At 40.5% G+C, this 26957-nt stretch overlaps 1 protein-coding gene and 1 long non-coding RNA gene across 4 annotated transcripts; one reads left to right on the top strand and one right to left on the bottom strand.

Moving 5' to 3' along the window:
* Positions 1-662: 662 nt before the first annotated feature.
* On the bottom strand, positions 663-19402 carry LOC127369451 (uncharacterized). Of its 2 annotated transcripts, none has more exons than XR_007886073.1 (3): positions 19291-19402; positions 8426-8529; positions 663-1743 (listed from the first exon to the last, which is right to left on the bottom strand). It is a non-coding gene; the product is annotated as an uncharacterized LOC127369451 (long non-coding RNA). The 2 variants fall into 2 exon arrangements; XR_007886072.1 differs by lacking the exon at positions 663-1743 and adding an exon at positions 2250-4751.
* Positions 19234-26957, top strand: slc35b3 (solute carrier family 35 member B3). Of its 2 annotated transcripts, none has more exons than XM_051410849.1 (10): positions 19234-19321; positions 20871-21107; positions 21435-21556; positions 21686-21840; positions 23328-23435; positions 23590-23687; positions 23910-24002; positions 24344-24455; positions 24704-24773; positions 25970-26957. In XM_051410849.1, the coding sequence occupies exons 1-10, from the start codon at positions 19304-19306 to the stop codon at positions 26118-26120; spliced, it is 1164 nt and encodes a 387-aa protein (XP_051266809.1). In that variant the 5' UTR covers positions 19234-19303; the 3' UTR covers positions 26121-26957. The 2 variants fall into 2 exon arrangements, with proteins under 2 accessions (XP_051266809.1, XP_051266811.1); XM_051410851.1 differs by lacking the exon at positions 19234-19321 and adding an exon at positions 19544-19744.

The following is a 26957-nucleotide window of genomic DNA, read 5'->3' as shown; positions in this document are numbered from 1 at the left end:
CTGCTTTGCTCTCTAACAGCTATAGGCAAATCTATTCAAAATATTCAAACTAACATTTCAGTCCCACCTTAACTCCATGCTTTGTTGCTTTGTACTTTTTGTGCCTTTGTTTGGCGTCTATGTAAAAAAATATTTTTTTTTTCTTGTTACATATACCAAATTTGAAAAACAATCAACTTAACTTATCTCTAAACTCTACTGGCACACACTGCAAGACCATTTAGTACCATAGCACTAATGGTCTATTATGATAATTAAATCGAACATATTTCTTCAACCCTGGACAAGCCATTATGTGGAGCATGAGCTGGCATGTTTGCTCTGTCACAAAGCGGCCTCTAAAATAACTCTGCATGCTCAGTTTAGTCTCCCGTTCCCAATTTGCCTTAATGAGCCAGTTCAAGCTGTCAGCGGCAGAGAGAAAGGAGCTCTGATGACTGTCAATCTGTGGTGAGTAGAGGGGAAGAAGGCGAATGAATGGATAGATAGAAGGAGGGGAGGAACAGAGAGAGGTTTAAGGAGGTGGAGAAAGGTCAGGCACAGATTACACTGGCAGTCACCAGAGCTTCAGGCAGAAAAGGAGAGAAGGGATAAGAATGAGAAGAAGTCTTGTTGTCGGCGGGTGTTCACAAGAAAATCTACCTACAAACTTTGTAGTTATTTCATCTTTTTAATAACATGAAAAAATCTGATGTACAGACATTACATAGGCCTACACTTCAAATTAAATCACAAAATCAAAATTTGTACAAATATTAAACACTTACAGATGTAAAAAAATGGAGACAGACAAAGCCACTAAGGTGCAATAAATCTACATATCACTTTAAATTCACCTTAACATATCTTAATGACTTAATCATTGACCGAAACAATGTCATTCTCATAAAAAGCTAAATTCCCAGTGTTTTTGTCAATTTAGAGGGGGGACCTTTAGTACATGGCTATTAACAAGTAATCACAAGAGGTGTAATAATGAAGAATGCCCTTCATTTTTGCAGAGGGCAAGGTAGACACCGGTGTCCAGCCCTCGTCTTCAGAGGAAAATATGGAGGGAACTTAGGTGTTTGATGATGCGTTTAATTCACACAGGAATACATTAATATGATAGTCAGTGGAGCGGCAAAGCCCTCAAGAAAGGTTCTCTCATTAGTATGTTTCTCTATTTCTTTTTTTAATTATTCAACAAAAAAACGAGGTGCCGTGTGACAGATGTATTGGCTGTGTCAAGAAGGAATGATTTGAATTTGAATTGTGAAAAAAATCTCGCAATTATGAGGGCTCATTTGTGTGTGAGCTAAATATTTGCCTCTAATGAGTGTTGACACTGAAGCAGGAGTCAAAAGATGGAGTATATTTATTCTCTTTTCAAGGATCTGGTCACATTTTGTGTGTTTGAGTGTCACAAGTATAAAATATCCACATGAAATAAAAAAAATGACATTATTCTGAGCATAAACAGAGACCCAATAATGCAACACAGTGAGGTGGACCAGACAAAGTCTACCACACCCTCTGGTTTGTCTGACTTCAAAAGCATACCATTTAGAGTGTGCAATGCCCCGTACAAGCTTGGTGCTCGTATAAGTCATTCTCAAATCATCTTGGTGGGTTATTATCTCACTTTGCCATTGTCACAACTGGTTGGTGGGGCTTTCATCGTGCTTATAAAGGTAAACACCTGATCTGCACACACTGGAGTATTGTCTTCTCAGCTCTGCTTAGACAGAACACAGGAGCCAACTGAATGAAGACAGAGAATGATTAGTGACATTCCTGCACTTCATCAGTCAAGAGAAAAGTTGAGTACATGAAAATATCAACATTGCAACAGCAACAAAAAAATTAAGAAACTGAGCTTATCTGCAGTGCATTTTAGAGTTCATCCAGTGGGTTGGTTTCATAAATTATGGAGTTGTAGAGTTTTCTCAACACATAAAGAGGCTTACAAGTTATGCAAACAGTATGTGCCTTCAAGAAGCAATGCCAGGATTGTGGTTCATATATTCGAAACATGTTGTATCTTGAAACATCGACAAATATTGAGGTTTGTTGCAAGCAGTAGGGTGCATGTAATATATTCTTCATTACATTTCAGCTCCTCTACTGAGGGAAGAAGTGCTATATATGTATTTCTTTCAAGTGGTTTTTACTTGTTTTGAGGTCAAATTACCTGGGTGTACTTTCTTTAAACATGGCGTCTTTAACTGATTCTCATTATTGTCTCGTCTTAATTTTCCTTGACATAGTTAACCACACCGGGTTCCAGTGCTTTGAATTGAGGTTAACGCCAGCCCTCTGCAAGAGGTTAGGCAGGTAATTCATTGCTTGATTAGGCTCACTCTGCAATTAATCACGCTTAAATGCATACCCTCGCAGAGTGATCATTTAGGAATGATGATTAATGAAAGGCGTCAAATATTTCTCACACTGCACGTCTTATTGGGCAGCTGCGGTAATGTGGGTCACAGCTGTCATGAAGTGCGCTGCAGCAACCTATGGCCACTACTGCGATCGTGCTTACACACCCTAAAAACAGGGGTGAAGCTCTTGCAAGTTAATTCTGTCTCTTATTTATTTATCTTATTCTTGTGTCTTCGCTCCTCTTTGAAAAGCCAGCTGCAGTGCAGCGGAAGTGATTTCTGGGAACCTGCACACATCAAAATACAGGTGCAAGGTCGAGAGGACGGGCGGCACACCTTGTGGGCATGCGGGACAACGTGTGAGATAGTTGTGTGTCAGTGATTGTTGAGTCAATTAATTATTGAACTTGGCAAGAGATCAATCGTTCCAGTAAGGTGATCCCATTTCCAACTGGCAGCATATTGAGACAGTAACCTATGACAATATTAATCACTAGCACAACAGCAGGCTAATTCCCACATGTAATTAGTCTACATTTTAATTCATTGAAAACTAGCACTTTTCAAAACTCGCTTAATTATGTACTTACACTTAATTATAGTCCCCCCCCGCCGCCCCCCTCCCTGGTTTGTTTTCAGTGCCACAGATGGAAAAACATATTTATTTTGGGAAAGAAGAGATAAAATAAAAACTCCACCTGGGAAAGGAGCGGCAGGTCTCTGCTGAGTTGTGCTGCGTCTGGTAGGAATTTACTGGATTAGCTCAGTCACAAAATGTGAGATGAACCACATTGTCAATCACCCTCAGGGCAGAGCAAGAGAGGAAGAGCTGTCAATCAAAGCGGGTCTTCAATCGTCCTATTCACATCGCCTCCTGGAATCAGTCTCTCCCGCTGACTGCTCTTTGACATTTAACGCACTGGGGCCACGAGGATGGAGAGGGAAAAAACATCCTCAGATCCTCCCTTTCTTTCTTTCTGTCTGTCCTCAATCTTTGTGCTTTAGCAGAGGCAGAAATGTGTGTTTAAAGTAATGACACTGTTCATTTAGCGTGAGACAATGCAATAGCTGTGAGAAATAACTGTAAAGCAGACAAAAAGTTGCGGTAACTCTTAAAGCCCAGCGACAATAGGCAGTACTGTGGAGCTTGCAATAAAAACAGAATGGATTGGACTCGAAGAGCACTGCAGAGTTATGTATTGTTTTCATTCTGATAAATCGGGCATAATATTCTGTTGCACGGTTGAAAACATAAGACTTCCCTCAACATTATGTCTTTTGGGCTTCTACTTTTCTTGAGATGCATTATGAAATTCACTTTGAACTCATCAATAAAATACAATGCATTTGCTAAAGCTCAAACAATAAATGCACCCAATTTACCAATCTGAAGAAGAAGGAAAAAAGACAGGAAAAAAGGCAACATCTGAAAAACTGCTAATCTGCTGCACAGATAATACATTCCTCCTCTGAAAGATGCTGGGGGATGAAAAATCCAACTGCAGTTTGTTGTCGTTTTTATGTGTTTTCTCTCCTCTTGTTTGTATTCCGGGGCAGCCGCCTGGCTCCAAGTGAGGTATACAGAGTCATTGCTCTTTTGGCTCCAGCCCTGACACCTTGTGCCCTCAAGTGCGGACTCCTTAGCCGCGATCTGATCAGCATCTTTATAGTTTATCAGCCTTGGGGTTCAATTTTGGCTTGGATGCTTTTACAAATGAACGCAATCACTGGTGAGCCTTCGCATCCTGATTGCATTGAGAGAAGCGGGTGGAGGAAAGTTTAGTGGATTACCGTGCCACTTGAGGATGGAGCACAAACACACCGAGGCAGCCACAGAGGGGGCCGCCTGTGTACCCCCCAACCCCCCACCCCTGCCTCAGCTATTGGCACTCGCTGCTTGTACTCTGTCTTATTTGACTAAAATAATATAATTGTCTCCCATCTTATTGCTTGTAAAGCCATCTTCTGTCTGCAGGCGATGTGTGTGATCAATGCACTATCTAACAGAATCAATTCTTCCAGGAATACCTTGTGTTTGTGAAATGATTCCAGGCAGCTGCAGCAAAAGACGGGGCTGGAAGTGGGATCCTGTGGTACTAGGATTAGTTTAGCGACTTGGACCCTCCAGTTCACACTGAATAGTGTGGATCTTTGCCCATTTCTCATGTTGTTCACTGTGTGTGTGTGTGTGTGTGTGTGTGTGTGTGTGTGTGTGTGTGTGTGTGTGTGTGTGTGTGTGTGTGTGTGTGTGTGTGTGCAAAACAGGGTTCCCGGGGAATTCACATTCATATTGCCAGTTATGTGCATCATCCCTTGAACATCTTCTAAGCAGTTTATTCCACTTGTAACTGCTACAGTATTGGTCCCCTTGAGATGTTTTCAACTGTGCTGGAAAATGGTAATAAATGTCATGTCATCTGTTTGGTAATATAAAACAGATTTCCTGAATTTTACTAGACAAAAGGAATTTGTTCTTATCATTTCCAGTATTTATATGTTTTTATCACTCCAAGTATTTATTTCATCTGTCACCAATGCAGCTGTTGAACATTTTAGAAGTGAAAATGTAGTCTGTATAAAAGATCACATGTATTTGAACTAAAATTTTAAAAATAACACTGTATACAACTAGAATATAAGTAAATAATTACTGGTAGCTAAATAATCCATGCAATCAATACAATTTCAAGTAATAACAGAATTTCCCAGTTACTGCAACTGCAACTTCCCTCAATCAAAAAACATAGTTGCAATGAAGGGACCGATCACATCACACTAGAATGAATGAATTAATGTGCCTGCCTGATCCCTGTGTGCACCCCTCCTCTAATTCTACAACTAAACAATGATATCAAAAGTGAATTATGGGAGACCTCTGGGGTGGATCGAGGAAAGTAATACGCCAAAAAACTATTACAGAGGGAAACTATGGGAATAGACCCCTCTGGAGGAGCAAAAAAAAGAGTGAAAGAAGAGAGAATTGAGGAGCAGGATCAAGCCAAAGGGAACCATTTTGGCAGGTCAGGTTGTAATTGATTGTCAATGGAAATCTCTGTGGCAGTGGCAAGTTTGTTTTATCATATCTAATTTTTTAGCAGATTTTTTTCTGACGTAGAAGCAAAAAAACATCCCGCAAAAGGCCTGAGAAAAAGAGCATGACTGACGTTTTGAGAATATTGTTGTAATATGGTGTAAACTACTGGCTTGGAGAGCCTTTAGCAAAAGCAGTATCTGGCTTAATAAGCGTAGAGAATTTCCTAGGAAGTACCATGGCATATTGAGTTACTTCTACGCGCTGAAAAAAAGGACACTTTATGCAAATTCAGGTATGCCTTAGCAATTGTCATTCAGTTGTTTAGTCCAGTGGTTTAATTCGATTTAGGGGAAAAACAGCAATGCCAAATTGTGTCTTTCGATAACATCTCTGCAATGATTGAGTTATGCGTTATTGCATTTGTGACTCAAGTTTGGTCTGTTGCTCTGCAGTTTCAGGCTTTACCTGAGAGCAGCTCAACCAGCAAGAGAAGTCAGGTCCAAAATCCTTTCATTTCCTTTGTAAACCACATGTCATGTTCTATATTAGGTGGATAAACGACGTATGTGCCTTCATGTCTGTGCACCTTAGATCTGGCCAGAGATTTCACCCTCCCCTCTTTTCTGCTTTTTCTTCCCCTTCCTCCGCTCTGTTTACTTTCCTGCAGTCTCATCTTCATGTGTCTTGTTTTGTCTCTCTCTCTCTCTCTCTCTCTCTACTCTTTTCCTCCATCTCTCTCTCTCTTTCTCTGTTGTGCCACTGCTCTGCAGCGCCGGACTCAGTCCATTCTTTGGGTAGCACAGGAAGTGAAACTGTAACACAGAGTTCACTTGTAATTGGCCACGGTCACGCTAACCAAACAGGAAGGAATCTGCAACTGATTAGAATTCTTCCTCCTGCAATAATAGTGCCCCCCCACCCCCAACCCCAACCCCAACCCCAACCCCGCTTACCCCCCGCCCCCACAAAATTAATTACATTCGGGGGTCTATTCCCACTATTGGTTTTCCTGTTTTGAAGCTACATTATAAAAAGGGGGGGGGGGAGAGAAATCCCAAGACAACACAGCAGAGTTAGTTTTTCAATTGCAGAGAGACAGTCTAAGTCATAAAGGGCTGAGGAAGCACAGCCAGACATCCATCTATCCATCTCTTCATCCGAACAGGGAGCTACTGGCTGGTCAGATCAGTCAGCAAAGTCACAGACTGCTGAATAATGTCTTCATGACTCACTCACTTATACACACATAGACATACACATGAATACACATTAGCAGCATTAACAGACCTCACTATCTCTGTAAAATGCTTCTTTTTTTAATAGTAACTGTATTATTTTATTGTCAATTTTTAGGAAAACAGCTCATTACTCCAGATACTTTTTCCAAAGATGCACAATATTTAATAGTTTTATATATTTTATTTTACTTCTACACACCATCTTTTAGAAGCATGTCAGTTTGAAACTATATATGTACCAATACATTGTGAATTGTATGTTAAAGCGTAACTGTGCGGTGCCAGTTGGCATAGATACCACAGGAGCCAGGAGTCCACCATTTTACAGTATGTTTCTGCAAAAATGTTCAAAAACAATCAGCTTGTGTGAACGCTGCCCAGCTGAAATTGTTTTGATGTTGCATTTTGAACAAGTGTATTGCTTGATGTGACATTTTCATTCCACAAATGAGGTTAAGCACACAAGAACAGCGGGATGCCGTGGTGCACATGAAATGTTTAAAATACTGCGGTGTTCAGCACCTTTCAAAATAAAATGAAAATAAAATAGAAGAGATGCATTTTCATCTCATCTTCACAGAGAGACACAGAGCCAGGGCTGCTTCAAAAATAAATGAATGCCTAACAATGTTTTTGATGTCCTATATTTAAATTTGTACGGTTACTTACATTACTCCTACTTCCCTGGTCTTGGAACTAATCCGATTGATATGGAAATGGGGTGTTCTGTTTCATGACAGAGTTGGGGAGAGAGAGAGAGAGAATTCCCAGGTTCGCTCCTACTCAAAATGTGCTGAAAACAGATTTTCAGAATCCTTTGGCTTCATGGTATTGGTTATAGGGGATTACACAAACCACTTAAAGCTCAACAATGAGCTGCTCTTTTCAACCGACAAAAAAGTCCTTCATGCTGGACACATTCTCCACACTCGAGAGGTTAATCAGGAACAAATTAAGTCAATATTGTGATTGTGTCGGGCGCCATCAACACTCATACGATTATATATAATGAAGCTAAAAGTTTACATTTTAAATTTTTCTACATTTATGGCAGGTGAAAGTTGCTTTGTTTTAAGGCCTTGACCGAAAATTTTAACATTTTATTTTAATATTGTTTTATGTTTCAAGTGTTATTTAGAGCCACATACAAAAATAGAGAAATAGAAAACGGGGGAAATGTGTAGGAATGAAAATGTGTGTGAAATTATATGAAAAAGTTTAGTAATTTCTGCCTTTATTTACAGCCCTATCAAAACTATTATGTTGTCCCAGGTTTATTCAGTCAGGGTGGTTCAGACCCAACTTTGGTTAGGGATTTTTCATATTTTATTAATATAAATTATAATTTACACAGTTCACAAAACAGGGACATTTGATCATATCATGTGAATTTTGTTTAAGTCAATATTTTATTTTCCAGTGTTGTACTTATTTACTTACTTATATATGCTTATTAAAATAATAATAATAATAATTATATAACAATGTTTTTATTTGTGTTAAATACCAACATAAACACCATGTCAAACTCAGGCTGAAAGAAATTATTATTATCTTAATACAGTAAATAAACTTCCACTCAGATGAAAAGATCATTTCTGTCAAACTACCATTAGTCTACAGCAGTGTTTCCTAAAGCTCAGTAACATAAATGACATCTGTTGTATGCAGCTACTGCAACCGCACATTGAAACCAGTATCTCCAAGCTTCCTGCTCGCTACGCGGGCAAATCCTTATCTGCTGCAAACTCTTCCTTTTATCTTAAACAGCATTTAAAATCATCACTTACCAATTCCCTTCTTTAGCTGAACAGCCATTCAAGCGTGTGTTGTCTGTCATTGGGGTTGAAAATTGGGGAATGGGCTGGAAATTGGAACCACCGAGGATGCCGTCCTGGAAAAAGAGGAAATCAAAGTTAAATGAGATCATGCATGCCAAGAGAATGTTTAACCAAAGGGCAAAAAGGAAGCTGGAGATAACAGAGAAGAGAAAACCGCTTAATGTTGTGTTACTGCAGTCTGTTTAGAGTCGTGCATGCTTGTGCGTGTGTGTGTGTGTGTGTGTGTGTGTGTGTGTGTGTGTGTGTGTGTGTGTGTGTGTGTGTGTGTGTGTGTGTGTATTTGGAGGGGTGAGGGGGTAAAAACTGTCATTTTGTACATCTGTAAATGTATACGCGTGTAACTGCATCTGTAAATGTTCATATTTTTAAGTAAACACATAAAGACAGTGTTTTTGTATTTAAGGATTTATGAGCTCAAGAATATGTCTGTATGCACCTGAGCATGTGTGTGTGTGTTTTATAGCTACACAGGAATGTGAAAATATAACATTTACCATTATAGAGCGCGCAGGTGTGTATATAGGTGACGACAGGCATTGCAAAAGTTCATCCCATAATGCAGTGTCTAAAAACAGTTTGAAGTGGTGCACCGCAAACAATTAATCTTGAGCCTGTGATTGTACTGAGCCCCAGTGATGCAGATTTCCCATGACAAGTTCACTTCAAAAGACTGAAATCCTGCCCCACCCAGAGCGCCTATGGTTAGATGATAGACAGGCAGATGCTTTGTTTTAACATGAGAGGACATCGGAGCGCAGGGAGCACAGAGAAGGACGGGGCAGGGTTACTCTTTACTTTTGTGTTTATGCAATTTCTAGGCTTGCATGTAACACTTTTGCAATCTATCATACTGCCAAGAAATTCAGGTGATATATGTACAGTATTTTGTTTTACACTGTAGAGTTAAACACAGCATTGCTAACATGTGACTGGGTAAAAAAAAAAGTACCCTCTTCAGACAACATATTCAAATAACATGACTGTGGAGAGAGAGAGAGAAAAAGGAAACACTTGTGTGAATGTATGCAATATATACTGCTATCTGTCATCAAGAGATAACAAAGGAAGCAATGCAACTGGTTCAGTAAAATCACAGATTATCTGATGTTTGATTAAAATTATGTTTATCACAAGAGCTGTGAATAATCCTTTATCTAATACCGGCCTTTCAGCTGACATCTAATCTTTGCACTTGTTTGTGCGTCGTCTTCACTGATGGAATCAGGGGTCTCTGTGTAAGTTCTCCATGACAGACAGGCTGGAATGGAGCATGTCTGGATTATGTTTATTCAATTTAACTGAGCATTTATCCTCCCAGGTATTCACCAGTGTGTGTGCTGTGTGTAAGCCACAAGGAAGCAGAGTGATCATATGAGAGAGAGAGAGAGAGAGAGAGAGAGAGAGAGATGACAGGAGCAAAGTTTCCAGTTCATGAGCTAAGGTAAGAGTGCACTGAGAGGGAAACATGCAGCCAGCCTGCACATGTCAAGGTCAGAAGACACATACTTCCAAGGAATGAAGGGAGAGGTAGAGACAGATAGAGATCTCGTTCATATGTACCTTGATGTGGCTCTGAAGTGTATTAAAACCATCCACAAAAACACCAAGCAATCAATTAAAGCATTTTATTCTCAAATGAAGTATAAAGTCAGTTTGTACTGATGTTGCTTCCCGTACAGCATTTGTTGATTGATACTGTCAATAAGTTTCATTTCATGTGACGCTGCTTTCTTGCCACGGTCTCTCTTTCAAAGAGATTTTCTATAAACTTAGAGAACCCACAAAAAAAGGTTAAAAAAAACATGAAGTTGTCAATTTTACACAGGGTGATGTCATGTGAACAGAATACCTGTGGGTGTGTGCCATCTATTCACTGAATCATTTGGCGCTGCGCTTTATTTCTTAATTCTCATTGCCATGAAACACTTCAGAAAGAATATCAACCCAGAAGCAATATTTTCTGCAAGCAAAAACTAGTTCAAAGACATTTTTCTCTCTACCCCCCCAATCCTCAACTTACTGTCCTGGCATCTAGTCAATTTCCAATTTGCAATGACTTTTACAAGATTTTTTACTGACTTTGCTGCAATGCTGGAGCCCCCGGGCCAGTGGGTCATATAATTATTATGTGCAGGATATGATAAGCATGTTTTAAAAGTGAAAATTAGGTTTAATTGTGGTGTAGGGTTGCAATGTGAGCATGAAATCACAAAAGTCAAACTTATGAGACTTTTGCATTATTTAAACAATTTGGGCTGGCTGATCTATGTTCAGCAGGATCGTCAAGGACTGGTATTGTTTTAGCATTGCGATGGTCGAGGTGATATTCTGGACATATTTTAGAATACGACTGGGTTAAGTTCTGGACCATTTTTTTTATTTTATGTATATTAACAAAGTCTTCTGTATCTTTTAGCATTATTACGTGTCAGCTGAGTGAAAATGAGATGCACATTCTCAGCAAATTGTGTAATTTAAGCAGTATTCTTTAGTGATAACGTAAACTTGTTAAGGGGCTTTTCCCTGTACGCAAAAGTCCTGATCCTGGACCGAGCTGGCACACAGAAAGTGACCAATAAAGATAACCTCAGAAGTCCATTAGCCCATGACAAAGCTCCAGGTTTCACCTCACACCCCACAGTCCCTGGCTTGCACATCAGGGCCAATCAGAAAACCAGGCCGGAGACAGGAAATAGAAACGAATGTGCGAGGTGTCCTTGGAGTAACCAAAACAACTACGAGTCCAATTTCCTTCTTTGTCACTTTTTGTAGCTCCACACTCAACTGGAGGGCGAGCTGAGAAAAGAACGTGTTGTCGGACTGACTAAAACATTGGCAGCTCTCTTGCCCGTGTGTAAAGCTGACATCCAGTTTCCTGAGTGAAGTCATTTCCTCAGTAGACGTTTTGCACAAACACAGGACTAATATCCGAGAGGGAGGGGGTGGAGGGAGGGGGTCAGGGGCACTTGTCTTGAAGAAAAGGGCTGACGGCAAACATTCACCTTTAAATTTAATTTCACCCTTTCATCGTCGAGCACAGATAGGAGATTCGGTAGCCACGGTAAACTGTGAAAAATATTATGATAAATGGGCTTTTATTAGTATTTTGCCCCATTATTCATGACAATAACAATACAGTGTTCTCTGATGGTAATGGTGCATGTGTGTGGATGCATCACTGAGAAAGGCAAGGGTACTTATTATGGAAACAGTGCTGTGATGAATGTGTTAGAGCAACTCAAACTTAATCTAAACTGCATTACATGTTGTTTTGAATATACCTCCCTGATATGCCTATCTTTAATGTACTATCAAGTGCAGGGAGCAGAATTGCTTTAGTCTCAAAATTCCGAGCGGTGGAGGGAGAGAGAGAGGCTTTAAAATACTGTCTGTGAGAAATGCAAAATTTATGAATACCCCCCTCACATCTCAGCTTGATTTATGTGAAATAATAATACACTATTTAATGCTTAAACATAGCTAGGAGCGATCCCTGGCTATCAAGATGTACAATGGAGTAATGGGGCTGGAAGACAAATCACCTTGTGGACTTGTGATGCTTATTTAAAGGTGCTCAGGCAGATATATTAAACTATATGTAATTGTACACTAACTCTGTGCTGTAGGCAGAGGCGGCAAACACAGGAGGAGGCCAGTCATGATGCAGATGGAGTGGTGTAATCAATTTGACTCAAGCATCAGCATCCACAGCGGAGAGGAGGGAGAGGGAGAGCGAGGGAGGAGACAAGGGAAGACTCTTCGATCTGCAATGTTGTCATCTTATTTAGATTTTAGCCTTCATCCGTGCATCCTATATATCCATGTGTACTTTTAAAGAGCCAAAAGTGAAATAAGAGATTCACAGGATAAAAAAAAACCCCACAGATTTTCTGTTTGAGCAGTGTGAAGAAAATCCCACATGCATCTGGTTGAAAGGTTAATTCTAAGGCTCAGGAGTTACAGTAGCTTGTGTGTGTGTGTCTACTTGAGGTTTTAGCAGAAGGTGTGTCAGCCTTAAAGAAGAGGACCAGGTTCAAACAGAGCCAGTGGTCACACGGATTGTGATTTATGATTCACTGATTGCCTCATTTAATTAAAGTAAATGGCAAAGCCAAAGCAAGGCCAAATTGTCCTGATCTGATGAATTGGGCCCCGTTTTACCACCAAAAGCAGGTAGGGTAAATAAACAGGGTAATTACAATGGTAAATGAAGCCTCTGTGAGCGAGCCCTGTGGGCTGTGGGCGGCTCACCCAGGATGTACTGAAGAAGTGAACAACAGGCGTTCCCGTAACTTTCTTTTATCATCCTCCCTCTGTTTCTTGAGCTCGGCTATGCCAAGAAAAACATACTTGCATACGCATAGACACCTTCTAGGTGCGCACACTCTCACTCACATATTCAGTGACACACAAACCACAACTCTCCTCCCACCCCCCCATCCTGGTGCGTTCATGTACAATTATAGCTACGGTGATCCACAGGTGTTGAATTCTTCTGGCAAGCCATAAAACATGATATGCATGATTTGTGCAGTCAGCCAGGTCTGTAATTTCATTCTCCTTTTCTTTCATTTTCCCTTCCTGGGCCGCACGATCCATTTTCCTGCTTTATGAGAGTGCAGACACCCAAAGAGACTTTCAGGATGATTACATGCCCCCGTGCCATGGGGGGTCCTGAGGAGCCAACACACCAGCCTAAGAGCCGTGTCAAACCTGGGTGAAAACATCTATTTGAATAAGGTTTTGAATATTTGGACTGCTCGAGGTGTGCTTAATTTATCCTCCTAGACATTTGCGGATCCTTGCGTAAAACTATCAAGTTCGAGAAAAGCTATATCAGGCACTTCTAACATATATGTTTTGATTCACTTAAAAATTCAAAATATATGACTTTGCCCACGCATGCCGCCCTGCTGTCATATGAGCAGCACTGATTTAAGATCAGGACACATGCCCTCGTGTTTTCCTGTGAGTGTCTGGAAAAATAAATCAAGCATACCTCACATGGCTCATGTATTTAAGGCAATATTCATATACACACAGTCGGGCCTGATGTCACAGCACGTGGGTTGGTCTGTTGGCAGAGAACTGCGATGTCCTCCAGGGGAAACTAAACAAACTCTGTCTGCCACTTTCACAGTGTTGCCTAAACGTGATCAGGGTGAGAGAGGTAGGTCCTCTGCACACACACACACACACACTCTTCCTGGGTTATATTTTTACACATGCACACCTACAGTATAAACGCCAAAGGAGGAAGACTATAAATTGAGTTTGTACATATTAAAACTGAGTCATTATTATAATCTGATCCAAGACTCACATAGGCGTATTTCTAATATTACTCTGAGATTCACTATGGCTTGCCGTTATTATAAATATAATGTTAATATCTATGTAAATAACTGCCTCCTGTGGATTTAAGATGAGGCGATGTTAGTAAATGGTGCATAAGGATAAATGAATGTCAGAAGCTAAATAGGCCACAAAGCAGAATTTTGCATATTGCATAATGTTGCCTTTTTCACAAACCTGTCAACAGAAGGAACTCCCCCAGCTTCAATCCATGGGTAAATAATATTCAGACATAACCCACAGCCTTAATCCTTGTGTGTGATTGACATTTCATATCTGTGACAATACTCCAAATAATTAAAAACAGAAATCTTGAAAGGTAATAGCTTCTCAAATCCATTAAGTAGTTAAAGGTTATGAGAAAAAACAGGATTATTGCTCACAGCAAAACTTCTAATTAAATGACACTACGTAATTTGTTTCTCAATCCCTTTCTCCTCATAAGGCACAGCGCAGGTTAACTGAATGGGCAATGAAACATGTGTGTCATTTACCGTCACTTTGAGGAGACAACAAACAATCTTTTTTTCCCCCCCATTTTCTGTCTATATGTATTAGAGCAAAAGCGAGTGTGGTAGATTGGATAAGCAGACACACAATTCCTGGTAAATTGTTTGTTTAATTACTTTTTCTTTCCTTTTCTTGTGAGCACGCATGCAAAGAGGGATGGTTCCCCCTCCTGGCTGCTCATAAGAAAACCAAACACTCGCTGGTCTCCTGTGCCTGCCCTAAGTGCCACCTATTCACTCAGCTGTTGCTGCTTCTGACCTGTGTGCGGACACATCAGCTGAACACATCTGTGTGTGAGTGTGTGTGCAAGCATCCCCATAAAATCAAATATAAACAACTTAACTTTTAGTTCTCTGTAAAGTATGTATTTTAAGAGACACTATGTAAATGATTCATTTGTAAGAGATTATGAATAGAGCTTAGGCTCTATGCTGCTTTGTGATTTAAAATAGAGTTCATAGGTGATGACTGCAAAGTGGAAATTCATGTCAAGAGCTGCAGTGACTTGTCGGTACAGCAGTACAAGGGGCTATCCTGGTGTCGTAGTGGTTAAGACGCATACAATATATTCATCTTCATTTAAACTTTATACATGCAAGAAGTAACTTCTAATGGGGAAGTTCATGTATGGAGGGTATTACATAGTGTTCACTCTATTAGGTACATGTGTATAGTCTTAATGTCATCCAAAACATTTGTTCTGCTGTAAGTCTACTTTTAGGATGCCTTTAATGTTCAGTTTTTTTTTGTCATTATATTGAAGTATTTAATTGAGGTATAGAACAAAAAAATGGCAGGGATGTTGTATTGGATTGCATTAGATTGTATATGTCCACCTAATTAAGTGGCCACTGGGTGTATACATTGTCCCTATGTGCAGCTATGGTACTGAAGACACACCTTAATGGGTCAACTATTATTAGCTTTCAAACTGTGATCCATAGAGCACTAATGCTCTTAAGTTGCTTTCATGATGGGAGAAAAATTACTTTCAAAGTGAATTCCTATAAATTAAAAATCATTTGTAACTAAAATAATTATTCTTGCTCATAGAAAATATATTGATGGGGAAAAAAGCATAAAAACTGTCTGCAACTGAACAATATTTTCATTATTATTTAATCTGACAATTGTATTCATGAGTAATCGATTAATCGTTTGACCTATTTCAGAAAAAAGTAATGAAATGCACATCGCAACTTCCTAAAGCCCGCGGACATATTCAAGCAGCATGTTTTGTCCAACCAAAACTCGGTAACCAGTTTACTATCATAGAAGAATAAGTAAACCAGCAAACATTTACATTTGAGGTGCTGAAGCCAAAAATATGTTGGTATTTGTGCTAGATGACTGTCCCATTATCAAAACAGTTACCAGTTCCTTTTTTAGCAAATGACTAATCAATTACCTGACATATGGTTTCAGCTCTAATAAAAACCAATGTTCTAAAAAAAATAAACTTCTTAGTATTACAATTTCAGTTTGAGTTCCTGTTTTGAATTTAATGGACTGTTTGCTAAATGTAGTTTGACCCTCGGCCCTCCTATGATGGTAAAGGCATATTAAATGGAGAATCTAAGAGGTCCGACCCACCGTGCACCCCTTGCCCTCTGATGACAGATGAGCTGAATTTCAAATGTCCGCAGACACCACGAACCAGTCTGGTTGGTCTGTCTCTGCTCTCTGGTCACTGGCAGAGAGGATAGAGGATGGAGGGGGAAAATGAGGGGGGGGGAGGAGGAGTAGAAGGGGGGGGGGCGTGAGACGAGGGTGGGGTGGGTAGGGGGGAGAAAAATGTAAGAGCAGCAAGCCTAGCAGATCAAAGAAAATAACATGGGAGAGGATATGAGTGCTTTGAGAAGTAATATAGCCGAGATAGCATCTGTTTTCCGTAGCATGCAGGAGGCTTGAGACAAGCCCAGGAAAAAGACAACGGAGAGCGAGTGCACTTTAGCCGCGGATAAGACCAAACACAAATGGGTTATTAAGAAGCCCTCAATGTAATATCTGGCTGACATTAAAGTGTCTCTTTCTGAAATGATCCACTGCTGGGGATAAGGGGCTTTTCATGATACTGATGTTGAAAAAATAATATGAAGGATCGTTATAAGGGTGTGGGTGTTTATATGTGTGGATCTGTGTCTTTTAGAGAGAGAGATTAAAGAAATAAAAACAGAAATGTTATCGCCAGTGTCTTGCTGGACAGTTTACTAAACCCCGAGAAGCCCTGCTCTGTAACAAAAAGCTCCAAAGCAAACACTTTAGACGCCTGTTAATGATTAAAATAGGCATTGTTAGCATTTCCTAAGTCGCACCTAAACACTAACCAGAATTTAAATGGGTTTTAATGAAGAGGGGATGGAGGTAACGGCTAAAACCTTTTTATTGTTTGCTTTATTGGGTATATAGTTTGTTCTTCTCTAATTGTCTTAGTTAGCTATGCAAAATCGTAATTGGTACATCTTTTTTAACACCATTTGAAAGAAACTATTTTATTTACATAAAAACAAATAGTGTGATTTAAGAATACTGTCAACAAAGTGGGATACTCACCCAGTTGTCTATTTTAATTTCTTTGGCCCATATAGTATATCAAAACCATTCATAGGTCGAGCTCCCATATGAGCCTCCTGAAGATTGAATAATGGCCTTCCTGATCCGCACTGCAAGAGGCCATATTGGATCCAGATTTCACTGGTTCAAAAGTCATTTCATTCCCCTTCATTCCCCCCCCTCTCTGCTTTATTCCTCCCTGTCTCGCCCAAGCCTTCTCTCTGCCTGCTTTATTTATTGCAGGTCCAGTGGTGTGGTACAAAGCCATTACCCGCGCATATGTACCTTTTTGAATAATCAATAAATAATTATTTTATTATTTAATAGGATCGTATGGGAAAAGGAAATGGGTTTTATTACATAAATCCATCACATGTGATGAATGGGTACACTTGTAAAGTTGGACGGGGGAGAAGGGAAAGTGGTCGGACGGGCCTGCGCCTGCGCTCAACTGCTAAGCACTTTCTCCATGCGAGGTTGTAAATATGACATTTTTGTCTCTTTGGGACTGTCAATTGGAGTGCAAGGGGAATGGAGGAGGGAGATTGTAAATTCAGAGAGATTAATTAACCTTTTACATTTGCGATTCAGCCCTGCATCTTTTTCTGTGTATTGTGACCCCTATGAGCAGAGGGGTGAGAGACCTGGCCGCAGACGGCCCAGGGAGTGCAGACGTCTCATTCCAAATGAGTTATTAACAGAATTTTTTGAATAGATGGAAAAATTGTAGCCTGGCCATTTAGTGTCATAAAGGCCGGGTTGGCGAGGCGGCAGGGGCCTCCCAGGGACAGGAGGCAATACCATTACAATCAAATCTGAGATGGAAGAGGGATTGAGCTGTCCATTCTGAATTTTTATATTGTCAGAGGGCCGGGGAGGAAATAATGCCATCCTGGAGTGTATTAACCTCTGGCTGGGGAAAGAGGACAGGGAGAGGGAGAGAGAGAGAGAGAGAGAAAGAAGGCAGACAGAGGGAGGGATTTTGAGATTGGACAGCAGGGAGAAAAGAAGGCTAGGAGAGGAATGAAGGGGTAACAGAGAGTTTCATGCCTTATGCTGGGGAAGCCAAAGCGGGAGAGACAGGGATATGAGATGGCCAGAAGACAGAACAGAAGACCAGAGAGTAGGGAATAATGCAATAAGGATTTAGAGAGAAAGAAATGTAGCAGGAGGGAAAGGGGGGGCATATATGGACATGACTGCAAGGGGGAGGAAGAGAGTTGATGAGAAAGACAGAGAGGAAAAGAGGGAAGAAGAGGGAGTCTGGAAGAAATGGGGGTATGGCATGGAGGGAGGAGATGAAGGAGGCACCGAGGCTGGAGGAGAAGATATGGGGATAGAGCTTTTCTACAGCATATACCTTACCACAATATTAAGATGATACCTGAACATGATAATCATAATATTGTTTTGTTGTTCAATTTAAAAATCCCCTCCAGACATGTATTACGACTTATAAAAATAGTCTGCTAGGAACAATAATGTGTATGTTTTCTTCTGCAAAAAAAGTATCGTAGTTTCCACAATAAAACCCTTAAAACGCATCAACTCTTTCTACCTGATTAAATATTACAGAATTTATGAATATGCAAATCATATTCATTTCTTAAGTTTTCCTTCTGGACGTAAAATGTATGTACTTCACTGTTAAGTCCATTCTCAGTGTGTGTGCACTGGTGGCCTCAAATATCTACATCACACTTGTATAAATTGATACTGGACTTGTAAAGTTTTTGTGATGTCACACCCTTTAAATGGTTAGTTTTATGCACACTTTGAAACTTTCCAGTTTCTGCAAATGAATATGAAAAAATCTTTATATTATCAAACTGTGCACATACATCATTCTGCACAGTGAGGTTCAGACATCCCAACAATACTGGCTACTGTCAGTGATATGTTATACAGTCATATTTAACATAGTCATTGATGCATCAACATGTAAGCAGCATTTTAATTCCATAGCTGGTCAAGATTGTTGGCTTAGGTTAGGCCTATAGCAATGCATCTACAAACATACTTTTTTTTTTGCTTGTTTGTTTTTCCAAATCTCAATCTAAAAACTACTACAGTTGTTTAAAAAGTAGTGGAATAAAAAGTACAAAATGCCCCTCTTAAATGAAATTGAAAAGTAGGATAACACTCAACATTGTACAGTAGGATATTTGAGTAAATGAGTAAATGTACTTTCTACCACTGGAGATTGTCCTCAGTGGGGGAGTTCACATTATGAACACTACTGCCTATTTTAATACTATCTGAAATATTATATGATCCATAAACACAGGAGGGGGGTGGGTGCTGGAAGAAGGAGGAGGGAACTATGTTGTTAAACTGGACAAACCAGCAAAACTGGCATGTAATTATTGTTGTGGTGACTGAAGCAACAAACTCACCGTGTAACTCAAGATGGATCCTCCAGCACAGGTAAGACATGTACCCTGTGCCCTTTGACTCTTCATAAAAGACCGCATTAGTCCGGTGAACGTCCTGTTCGTGGCGTTGGTTTATTTACTTTTGCATTAAAGACCTAATTAAATGTTTGCTCTCCACCGGACGGATGATTCACCTGCCACAGCGTGTGGCCGTGTAGACCAATCACATCACAGTTCAGAGGTCGCAGCAGAGCGGAAGTTGTTGGCTGCTTCTGCCTTTGCAGCCTGCAGCTCTTAGCAGGCTAACGCGCTTCTCAGACGTGTTTTGGATGTTTGGCATCGTAAAGGAAAAACATGAAACCGTTCGACATGTGCGAAAGATGAAGCCGCCGCGTCCAGGGAAATGATTTTCAGCGGCGTCGCCTCTGAAGAAGAGGATAAGCTAACGTAAAGAAACCCGGAAGTGTTGTTAAAGGTAACAAGCTTGCTGCTGTAGCTCGCTTGTTTGGTTTGGAAATCAAAGTCAGGAATGAAACGAGTCGCCAGCAGTAATCGTCTCATAAGCTGACGTTGGTTGTTAGGATTACCACTTGTCTTAAGATGCTTACGCTATGCTAGCTACCCAAATGAAAGCTTGTAACGCTGATTAAGTCGTTAGCAACCGGCTGCTTCATGTAGCCTAGCTACCGTTACTGTCTGTCTGTCTGTCTGTCTGTCTGTTCCTACACATATCCCGTGTTTATATCCGTTAACGTTAGCTACTTCATATCTACGAGTCGGTGCTTGTTCAGTTGAATGTGATGCAGCAGTTTGGAGTCTTGGACTAATATATTTTGTTTAGATTAAGGCTATTAGAGCACATTGATCTTTCCCTTACATGTCTCCTAATATCCATACACTAACCCCCCCCCAAAAAGAAAAATAAATAAAATAAACTGTTCACATTATGTAGGGGCTGGGATCAGTGATACAAAAAAAGAACAGACATATTTTAGAGTGTAAAACAGCTTATGAATGCTTACCAATAATAAGTTATACTGTGTTATAATAACTGCTGTGATGCAGTAGCAGTGGGAGCATGAATGCAAGTCTGTGCTCAAAAGGTCTGTGCATGCATCTGTCAACGTGCTATGATGTTTCAGTGTCACAGAGACTGACTGGCTCAGTGTTTACACAATATTCACTTCTTTACAGAACATTATTGTCAACAACTATTTTCATATTCAAATGAGGAAGAAAGTGGCTTCAGCCGAGCATCTGTTTTTATTTGCTTTGGTGCAACATGTTGAACGGGTCTCACTTTTGGCGACACTGTCAGTATGGTTTTGTCATGATGAAAGCTTAGCTCTCGGCTAAGTCCGTCCCATCTATCTTTTATTGTTAAGTTTATATGTTATATCAGGTGATTTACCTCATGCTAGTTACAGTAATGTATATAAAGGTGTATCTGTCTGCATTGCTAATCAACAAGAATGATCTAATGCCACTTTGAGCTTTTGTTCTCTGTTCCTACCAAAGCTCCAGGCTGAGTTTGACACTACAGCAAGAGAAAATGATGTCCTATATTATTATTGGCTAAACCTCTCTTTATGTTCCCACAGCTCCCAGCAGCCACAGACACAATGAGTGCCAAATATGGCCTGGTGGGCTACAACAGTTCACGGAAACACATTTCAATCTCCATCCCGTCGTCCACAGAGGTGATGTCACCCCACATAAAGTCTGTGGAGGAGCTTAGGGTCCTGGGAATCAACCTGAGCAGCTTCAGTGCCCCCACACAGTTCTTCATTTGTGTGGCTGGAGTCTTCGTCTTTTACCTCATCTATGGATATCTGCAGGTAACGCAGGGAGAAAGACAATCTGAGAGATGCTCTTGAACACATTCTTACACATATGGTAAATTATCTTGAAGTAATCAGTTGACGTTTGTCACAGTGGACGGATACTGCTGTTGCAAAGGCTCTGTGTCTCTGTTTGCATGTACAGATATGAAAGAACAGCAAATTTAGCCTCTCCAGAGCTTGTTTATATTCATTTAGTAGTTGGTTTACTCGGTGTAACTAGCATATACGACAGTACGTGACATATAAAAGTTTGTATTACAAGATGGCCTTCAGAACACTATCCTTACCTGCTCAGTGATTCTTTTTCGTCCCTCCACCCAGGAGTTGATATTTTCTGTCGAAGGATTCAAGCCTTTTGGTTGGTACCTCACTCTGGTCCAGTTTGGCTTCTACTCCATGTTTGGACTAGTGGAGCTTCAGCTCACACAGGACAAACGCAGAAGGTAAATAATCTCCTGCACCTACACAACAGACTCATTTGTAACAGTTTTTTTCAGTTTTTTCAGTTATACTATAATTCATGAATCATGGAAATCACTTTCTAAACTACTCTATATTTTTCTGTCTTCCAGGATACCAGGGAAGACATATATGATCATAGCATTTCTAACAGTGGGCACTATGGGCCTGTCCAATACCTCTCTGGGCTACTTGAACTATCCCACACAGGTCATCTTCAAGTGTTGTAAACTTATCCCAGTCATGATTGGAGGAGTGTTTATACAAGGTAAGCTATATGTATTTATACATAGGCCTTACAGATGCAACTACGTATTTACTTTTTGATTTATATTGTGTGATTAATATGGGCTGCTCAGTAGCTGTGAATATTGCAGCACTCTCTTTAATCCTCTGTCTTCTCTTAATGACTTTATTTGATCTGCATTTCACACCTCAGTTTACTGGAAAATCCCCCAACCTACATTTTTAATTGTGATTAGTTAACACCCCATTTAAACTTTTCTTCATTAAGGCAAACTCTTAAATTATACACATGCATTTATCCCAAATAGGTATGGGCAAAAAGATGAGGATTGCGCCTTGAGCAGTTCAAAAACACCAGGAATTGGATTTTTCTCTCAGAATTAAAAAAAAATCTCAACAAAATCATCAGCATTTTTAATACAGCTTTTCCTTATTGAATTTAAAGCGATTTAGCCCTTAGTCATCAATCTGGAGGGGTAGACATTACAACATTTTACACCTCCTTTCAGTCATCTTACATGTTTCCTTTTGAAGCGATGACCACCTTTCAACATTCGGTACCTTCTTTTTATCTAAGTCCGTTGTTTTCAGTTGTCAGGGCTCAGTCGGCAGTTCTCACCGTTTTTCCCCCCTCTTGGTTCTGTCTGTCCTTTCATCCTCACACCGTCCTTCTCAGGGTTCTATGTCCTCAACGTCAGACAGGTTTTGTGTATTTTTTGCCCTCCTTTGCCCCTCTCTTTCTCTCTTTCTCTCTCTCTCTCTCTCTCTCTCTCTCTCTCTCTCTCTCTCTCTCTCTCTCTCTCTCTCTCTCTCCCTGGATGGGTAGATGTGAAGACCATGGTCCCTCAAGGGGTCGAGTGGAAAACAGAATTTGTTCACTTAGAATGCAAAGAGGAAAGAAAGTTGGAGAGAGGGATGGATGGATGAAGGGAGGGGTGTGGGGTTGCATCTGATGTGAGGCCCTTCAAAGGCGAGTCGGGGAATCAAAGCCGACCACGGCCGACCTGATGCTGCGTCCCCTTGTCAACCTCTAGGCATCTATCCGTCAGCCTGTTTTTGGAAGGCTCCTTCATCCTGTTGTTTTTTTTCCCCAACTTTTGCTTTTTCACACAGCCTTTTTTTTGATGCATTGTTACGTGAACAACCTCAGAAACTTTGAATTGTCAAGAATACCCATTGTAAAAACTTTTAGTTACATTTTTACCTGAGTCCAATGTCAACTTCTTTTATTTAAAAAGAGGTGGGTCATCTTTAGAAGATTTCTTTGCAAGATGCACTCGAGGGGAAGCACTCTCTTCCTGTGCAATGTCTCAGTATGGTTTCTCTGTGTTTGTGATGTTGCAAAATGTTTCGGGAAGTTTTACCATTTACATACATTTCAGTTTAGATTCCAAGCTGGTATAATCTCTAAAACCTGTTCTTTGTGTTCCTAGATTTCTGATTGAGTTCTGATTTCAGAATTGCCCATAGACATTCAGAACGAATCAGTGCTCTGTGTTTGTGCTCCAGGTAAACGCTATAATCTGGCTGATGTGTCTGCTGCTCTCTGTATGAGTCTGGGACTCATCTGGTTTACGCTAGCTGACAGCAAAGTGGCCCCCAGTTTCAACGTCACAGGTAATTTCTTGGACTCAACTGCTCTAATACTGCAATGAAACCACACCTTTATTCTGTGTTCTCCTTGTGTGTGTGTGTGTGTGTGTGTGTGTGTGTGTGTGTGTGTGTGTGTGTGTGTGTGTGTGTGTGTGTGTGTGTGTGTGGGCGCATACAGGTGTTCTCCTCATCTCCCTGGCACTGTGTGCAGACGCCGCCATTGGTAACGTGCAGGAGAAAGCCATGAAACTCCATAACGGCTCCAATTCTGAAATGGTACCTTTGTTATCTATCCCTGAAAAAAAAATTATAATAGCTAATAAAGTATGTAAATCTACTGGCAAATACAGCTGTTCACACAGTATTGGGGGCGAGTGCAGAACACGTAGCTCTGCCTGATTGCATCATCCAACCCAGACTGCTATGTTTAGGCTTTGATAATTGTGACAATTGTTGTTATCCTGTGTGTGAAGTTACTGACTGGGGTTGTGTTGACAGGTGCTGTACTCGTACTCCATCGGGTTTGTCTACATACTGACAGGCCTGCTCTGTGTGGGCGGACTGGGGCCAGCAGTGGCATTCTGCTCAGAGGTGAGTATACTTTAAGACAGTAAGACTAAATACCTGTGGCGGGTTATTATTACAGACCTTGTTTACTGTATGTATATTCAACTTTCAGTTGCAAACACGTTGCCGAGGTCAAATGAAATTATTGTTTATAGTATAATAATAATTATTATATTAGGAATGTGAAGAGCTGCGGCTTTTTAATTTAAACTGTATATACTCGTAAGGTGGTTAAATGGCTTACGGTACACGCTTTATTTGCTTTTGTAAGTCCTGGTGTTATTGCAGCATCGGGGGGATACGCTTGTTGTTATGTTTCTGTCTTCAATTTTTTAATAAATCTTTTATCCTCTCCTCCCGTCTAGCATCCTGTGAAGACATATGGTTATGCATTCTTCTTCTCTCTTACGGGTTATTTTGGCATCTCCTTCGTGCTGGCCTTGATCAAGCTCTTTGGTGCCCTGGTTGCAGTGACAGGTCAGAGCAACAGTTTTCCAGACTGTCTCTTCTCTTAATTCAGTCAAAATATGACTAGTAATTGATTTGTAATTTGAGTTTAGACAGAAAATTGTCATAATTCACAATATATTTCTTTTAAAAACTGTATATTACGCAGCTGTAGACTATAAATGTCTCTTTGAACATGATATAAAGTCACATTTGTTGAGCTTTTGTTTCCTATTTGTAATTAAGTGAAACCACCAATGTGTTTTTCACCTCTGCAGTGACCACTGGGAGAAAGGCCATGACTATCATACTTTCCTTCATGTTCTTCGCAAAGCCTTTCACTTTTCAGTAAGTACCGTCACCTTTTGACTTTGATCACTTTTCTTCTAGTTTAAAGCAAGTCTGCTCTGACCTTCCCTTCAACTAATACGGCTTTCCTTTGGCTCCCCTGCCCCTATAGTTTCCATGTCCTCAGTCCATTTTCAGACCTTGACTACTCCTCTGCTCTTTCTCCTTGTCCTTCACTCTTGCTCACCCTCCGACTCCTCTGTGCTGTCAGAAGGGGTCTCATTTTCTGCTGTACCTCTCCTGCTCCATTTCTCCACCGTGACTTTCGACATGCATACACACACACACACACACACACACACACACACACACACACACAAGCTGCACTCAAGATAAAACTTTTTTAATCTTTATGGCCAACTTCATTCTCCCTCCAGCTGGTGTGTGCCCTCCACCGTTGCTGGACTCAGTCCCTTTCCTCACTGCAATTTACACATTTGAAAACAAAAGATTTTATTGTCAGTATTTGTACAGTATTATCACTAAACAGCTAGTTTGGCCAAACACCAAATTTGTCTTATTAACCTTTATTGGAAAACTGGACATTATCAGTAAAATATACAAATTAAATAGAAAACCAGCCTGTGTCTTAGCATGGTGTTGGGCCACCATGAGTCGCCACAACAGCTGTAGTGCTCTCTGGCATGGATCGTACAGATGGATGTATGTGGTGCTGTACTGGAGGAACAGAACACAATTCTTCCAAAAAAAATATTTCCTCATTTGGTGTTTTGAGAGCGCTGTCTAACAGATCTGTGCAAAATCTCCCATAGGTGTTCTCAAGGTCGTTGCGTATGATTCATATAATTTCTATACTCATCAAAGCATGCAGTGATCTCTCCCAACCTATATTGGAGCACCTGCATGCGTTAAGATACCCAACTGATTTATTTTCAAAAATAATAAATCTAAAAAGAGATCTAACAAATGTGCTGAAAGCATTTCCTTCTTCATGAAACTTGAACAAAGCCAATATTTTTGGAAACCTGAATTGTTTAAAGCTGCTTATCTTCATTTATGTCTTCTACTGAACTGCCTTTGCTGTGTTGCTTGGTGTATTACCTGTAGATCTGTGGAATAAAACCATAAAAACAAAAACACAGGATCCCACTCTTTAATTAATTAGCATCTTCCCTTCCTTACATCAGTTCCGCCGCCCTGAAAGATATCTAACCCATCCGTCTCTCCCTCCGCAGGTACATCTGGGGCGGCCTTCTGGTGCTCTTCGGCATCTTCTTGAATGTTTACAGTAAAAACAGAGAGAAAATTAAGCTTCCTTCCATCAAGGACCTCAGGAGCTGGCTGCTGACAGGAAAGAAAGTACGGTTTCTCTCACAAAACGTATAAAAGGCACCAACAGGTAGGCGTAGTGGAAATCCTGCGCTGGCAGACTGTACGTCTGTTCACATATACTCTTGGCCCACCTGATTCAGGAGATATGCTGAAGCACGTGCCCCGTGCCATGAGCCTAATCACCACCAACATTGAGCCAAGGATGGTTGTACAGAGTTTGACCACCAATCAGCCTCAAAAACAGCTGACACATGATTAAACTACGATTGGTGATCTATGTACCAGTACGCCACTGGTGTAGAACCAGAAATTACTCAAACTCTCTGCAGCAAACTGAAGGAACTGTAACTACTTTCTACAAGGGGATCAAGGCTAGTGGGTGCTTTTTTAAAGCAATGCTTCAGAGCCCCACAGAAACATTCCCAACATGGAGGACAACACTGAGGACTATTAAGACTCTCTAAAAGGAAGCCAGCGCCTTAGCTAACCAAATTGCACAGTTTTGCACTGGAAAGGACTCACACACTTAAACCCTTGAGTGGTTGGAAAAAACTAAAACGTTGGAACAAAAGAGCACAGAGCGACATGTGAACCTGTCATGTCTGAAGATGAATGTTCGTCCCCCACCCTACTAGACAAAATTTAAAAGGCATATCTGCCCCTGCATGTGCCAGGAAGCCAGAACAAAATTTAGTTTTACATAATCATTGTCTTGATAAAAGTGGCTTTTTTTTCATAGTTTATTGGTAATTTATATCTGACGGTGCCCTGTTTCATGAAAAATGTGGGATCATCGATACATTTAAAATATCAACTGCCATAATTTGCTAACCATGTCTTTGGGTGAAAGGGTACCACTCTTTTTACATTAAAACAAACGTTTCTCTGAAA

This window comes from Dicentrarchus labrax, unplaced genomic scaffold (assembly GCF_905237075.1).
Source record: "Dicentrarchus labrax unplaced genomic scaffold, dlabrax2021, whole genome shotgun sequence".
NCBI classification, from domain to species: Eukaryota; Metazoa; Chordata; class Actinopteri; family Moronidae; genus Dicentrarchus; species Dicentrarchus labrax.
This window is presented reverse-complemented; position numbering and strand designations above follow the sequence as displayed.

Bases quoted from the DNA above. Each gene is read 5' to 3' on its own strand.
- slc35b3 (XM_051410849.1), top strand. The intron at 21,557-21,685 runs GTAAATAATCTC...TCTGTCTTCCAG, and splicing joins ACACAGGACAAACGCAGAAG to GATACCAGGGAAGACATATA. The intron at 23,436-23,589 runs GTAATTTCTTGG...GGGCGCATACAG, and splicing joins CCCCAGTTTCAACGTCACAG to GTGTTCTCCTCATCTCCCTG.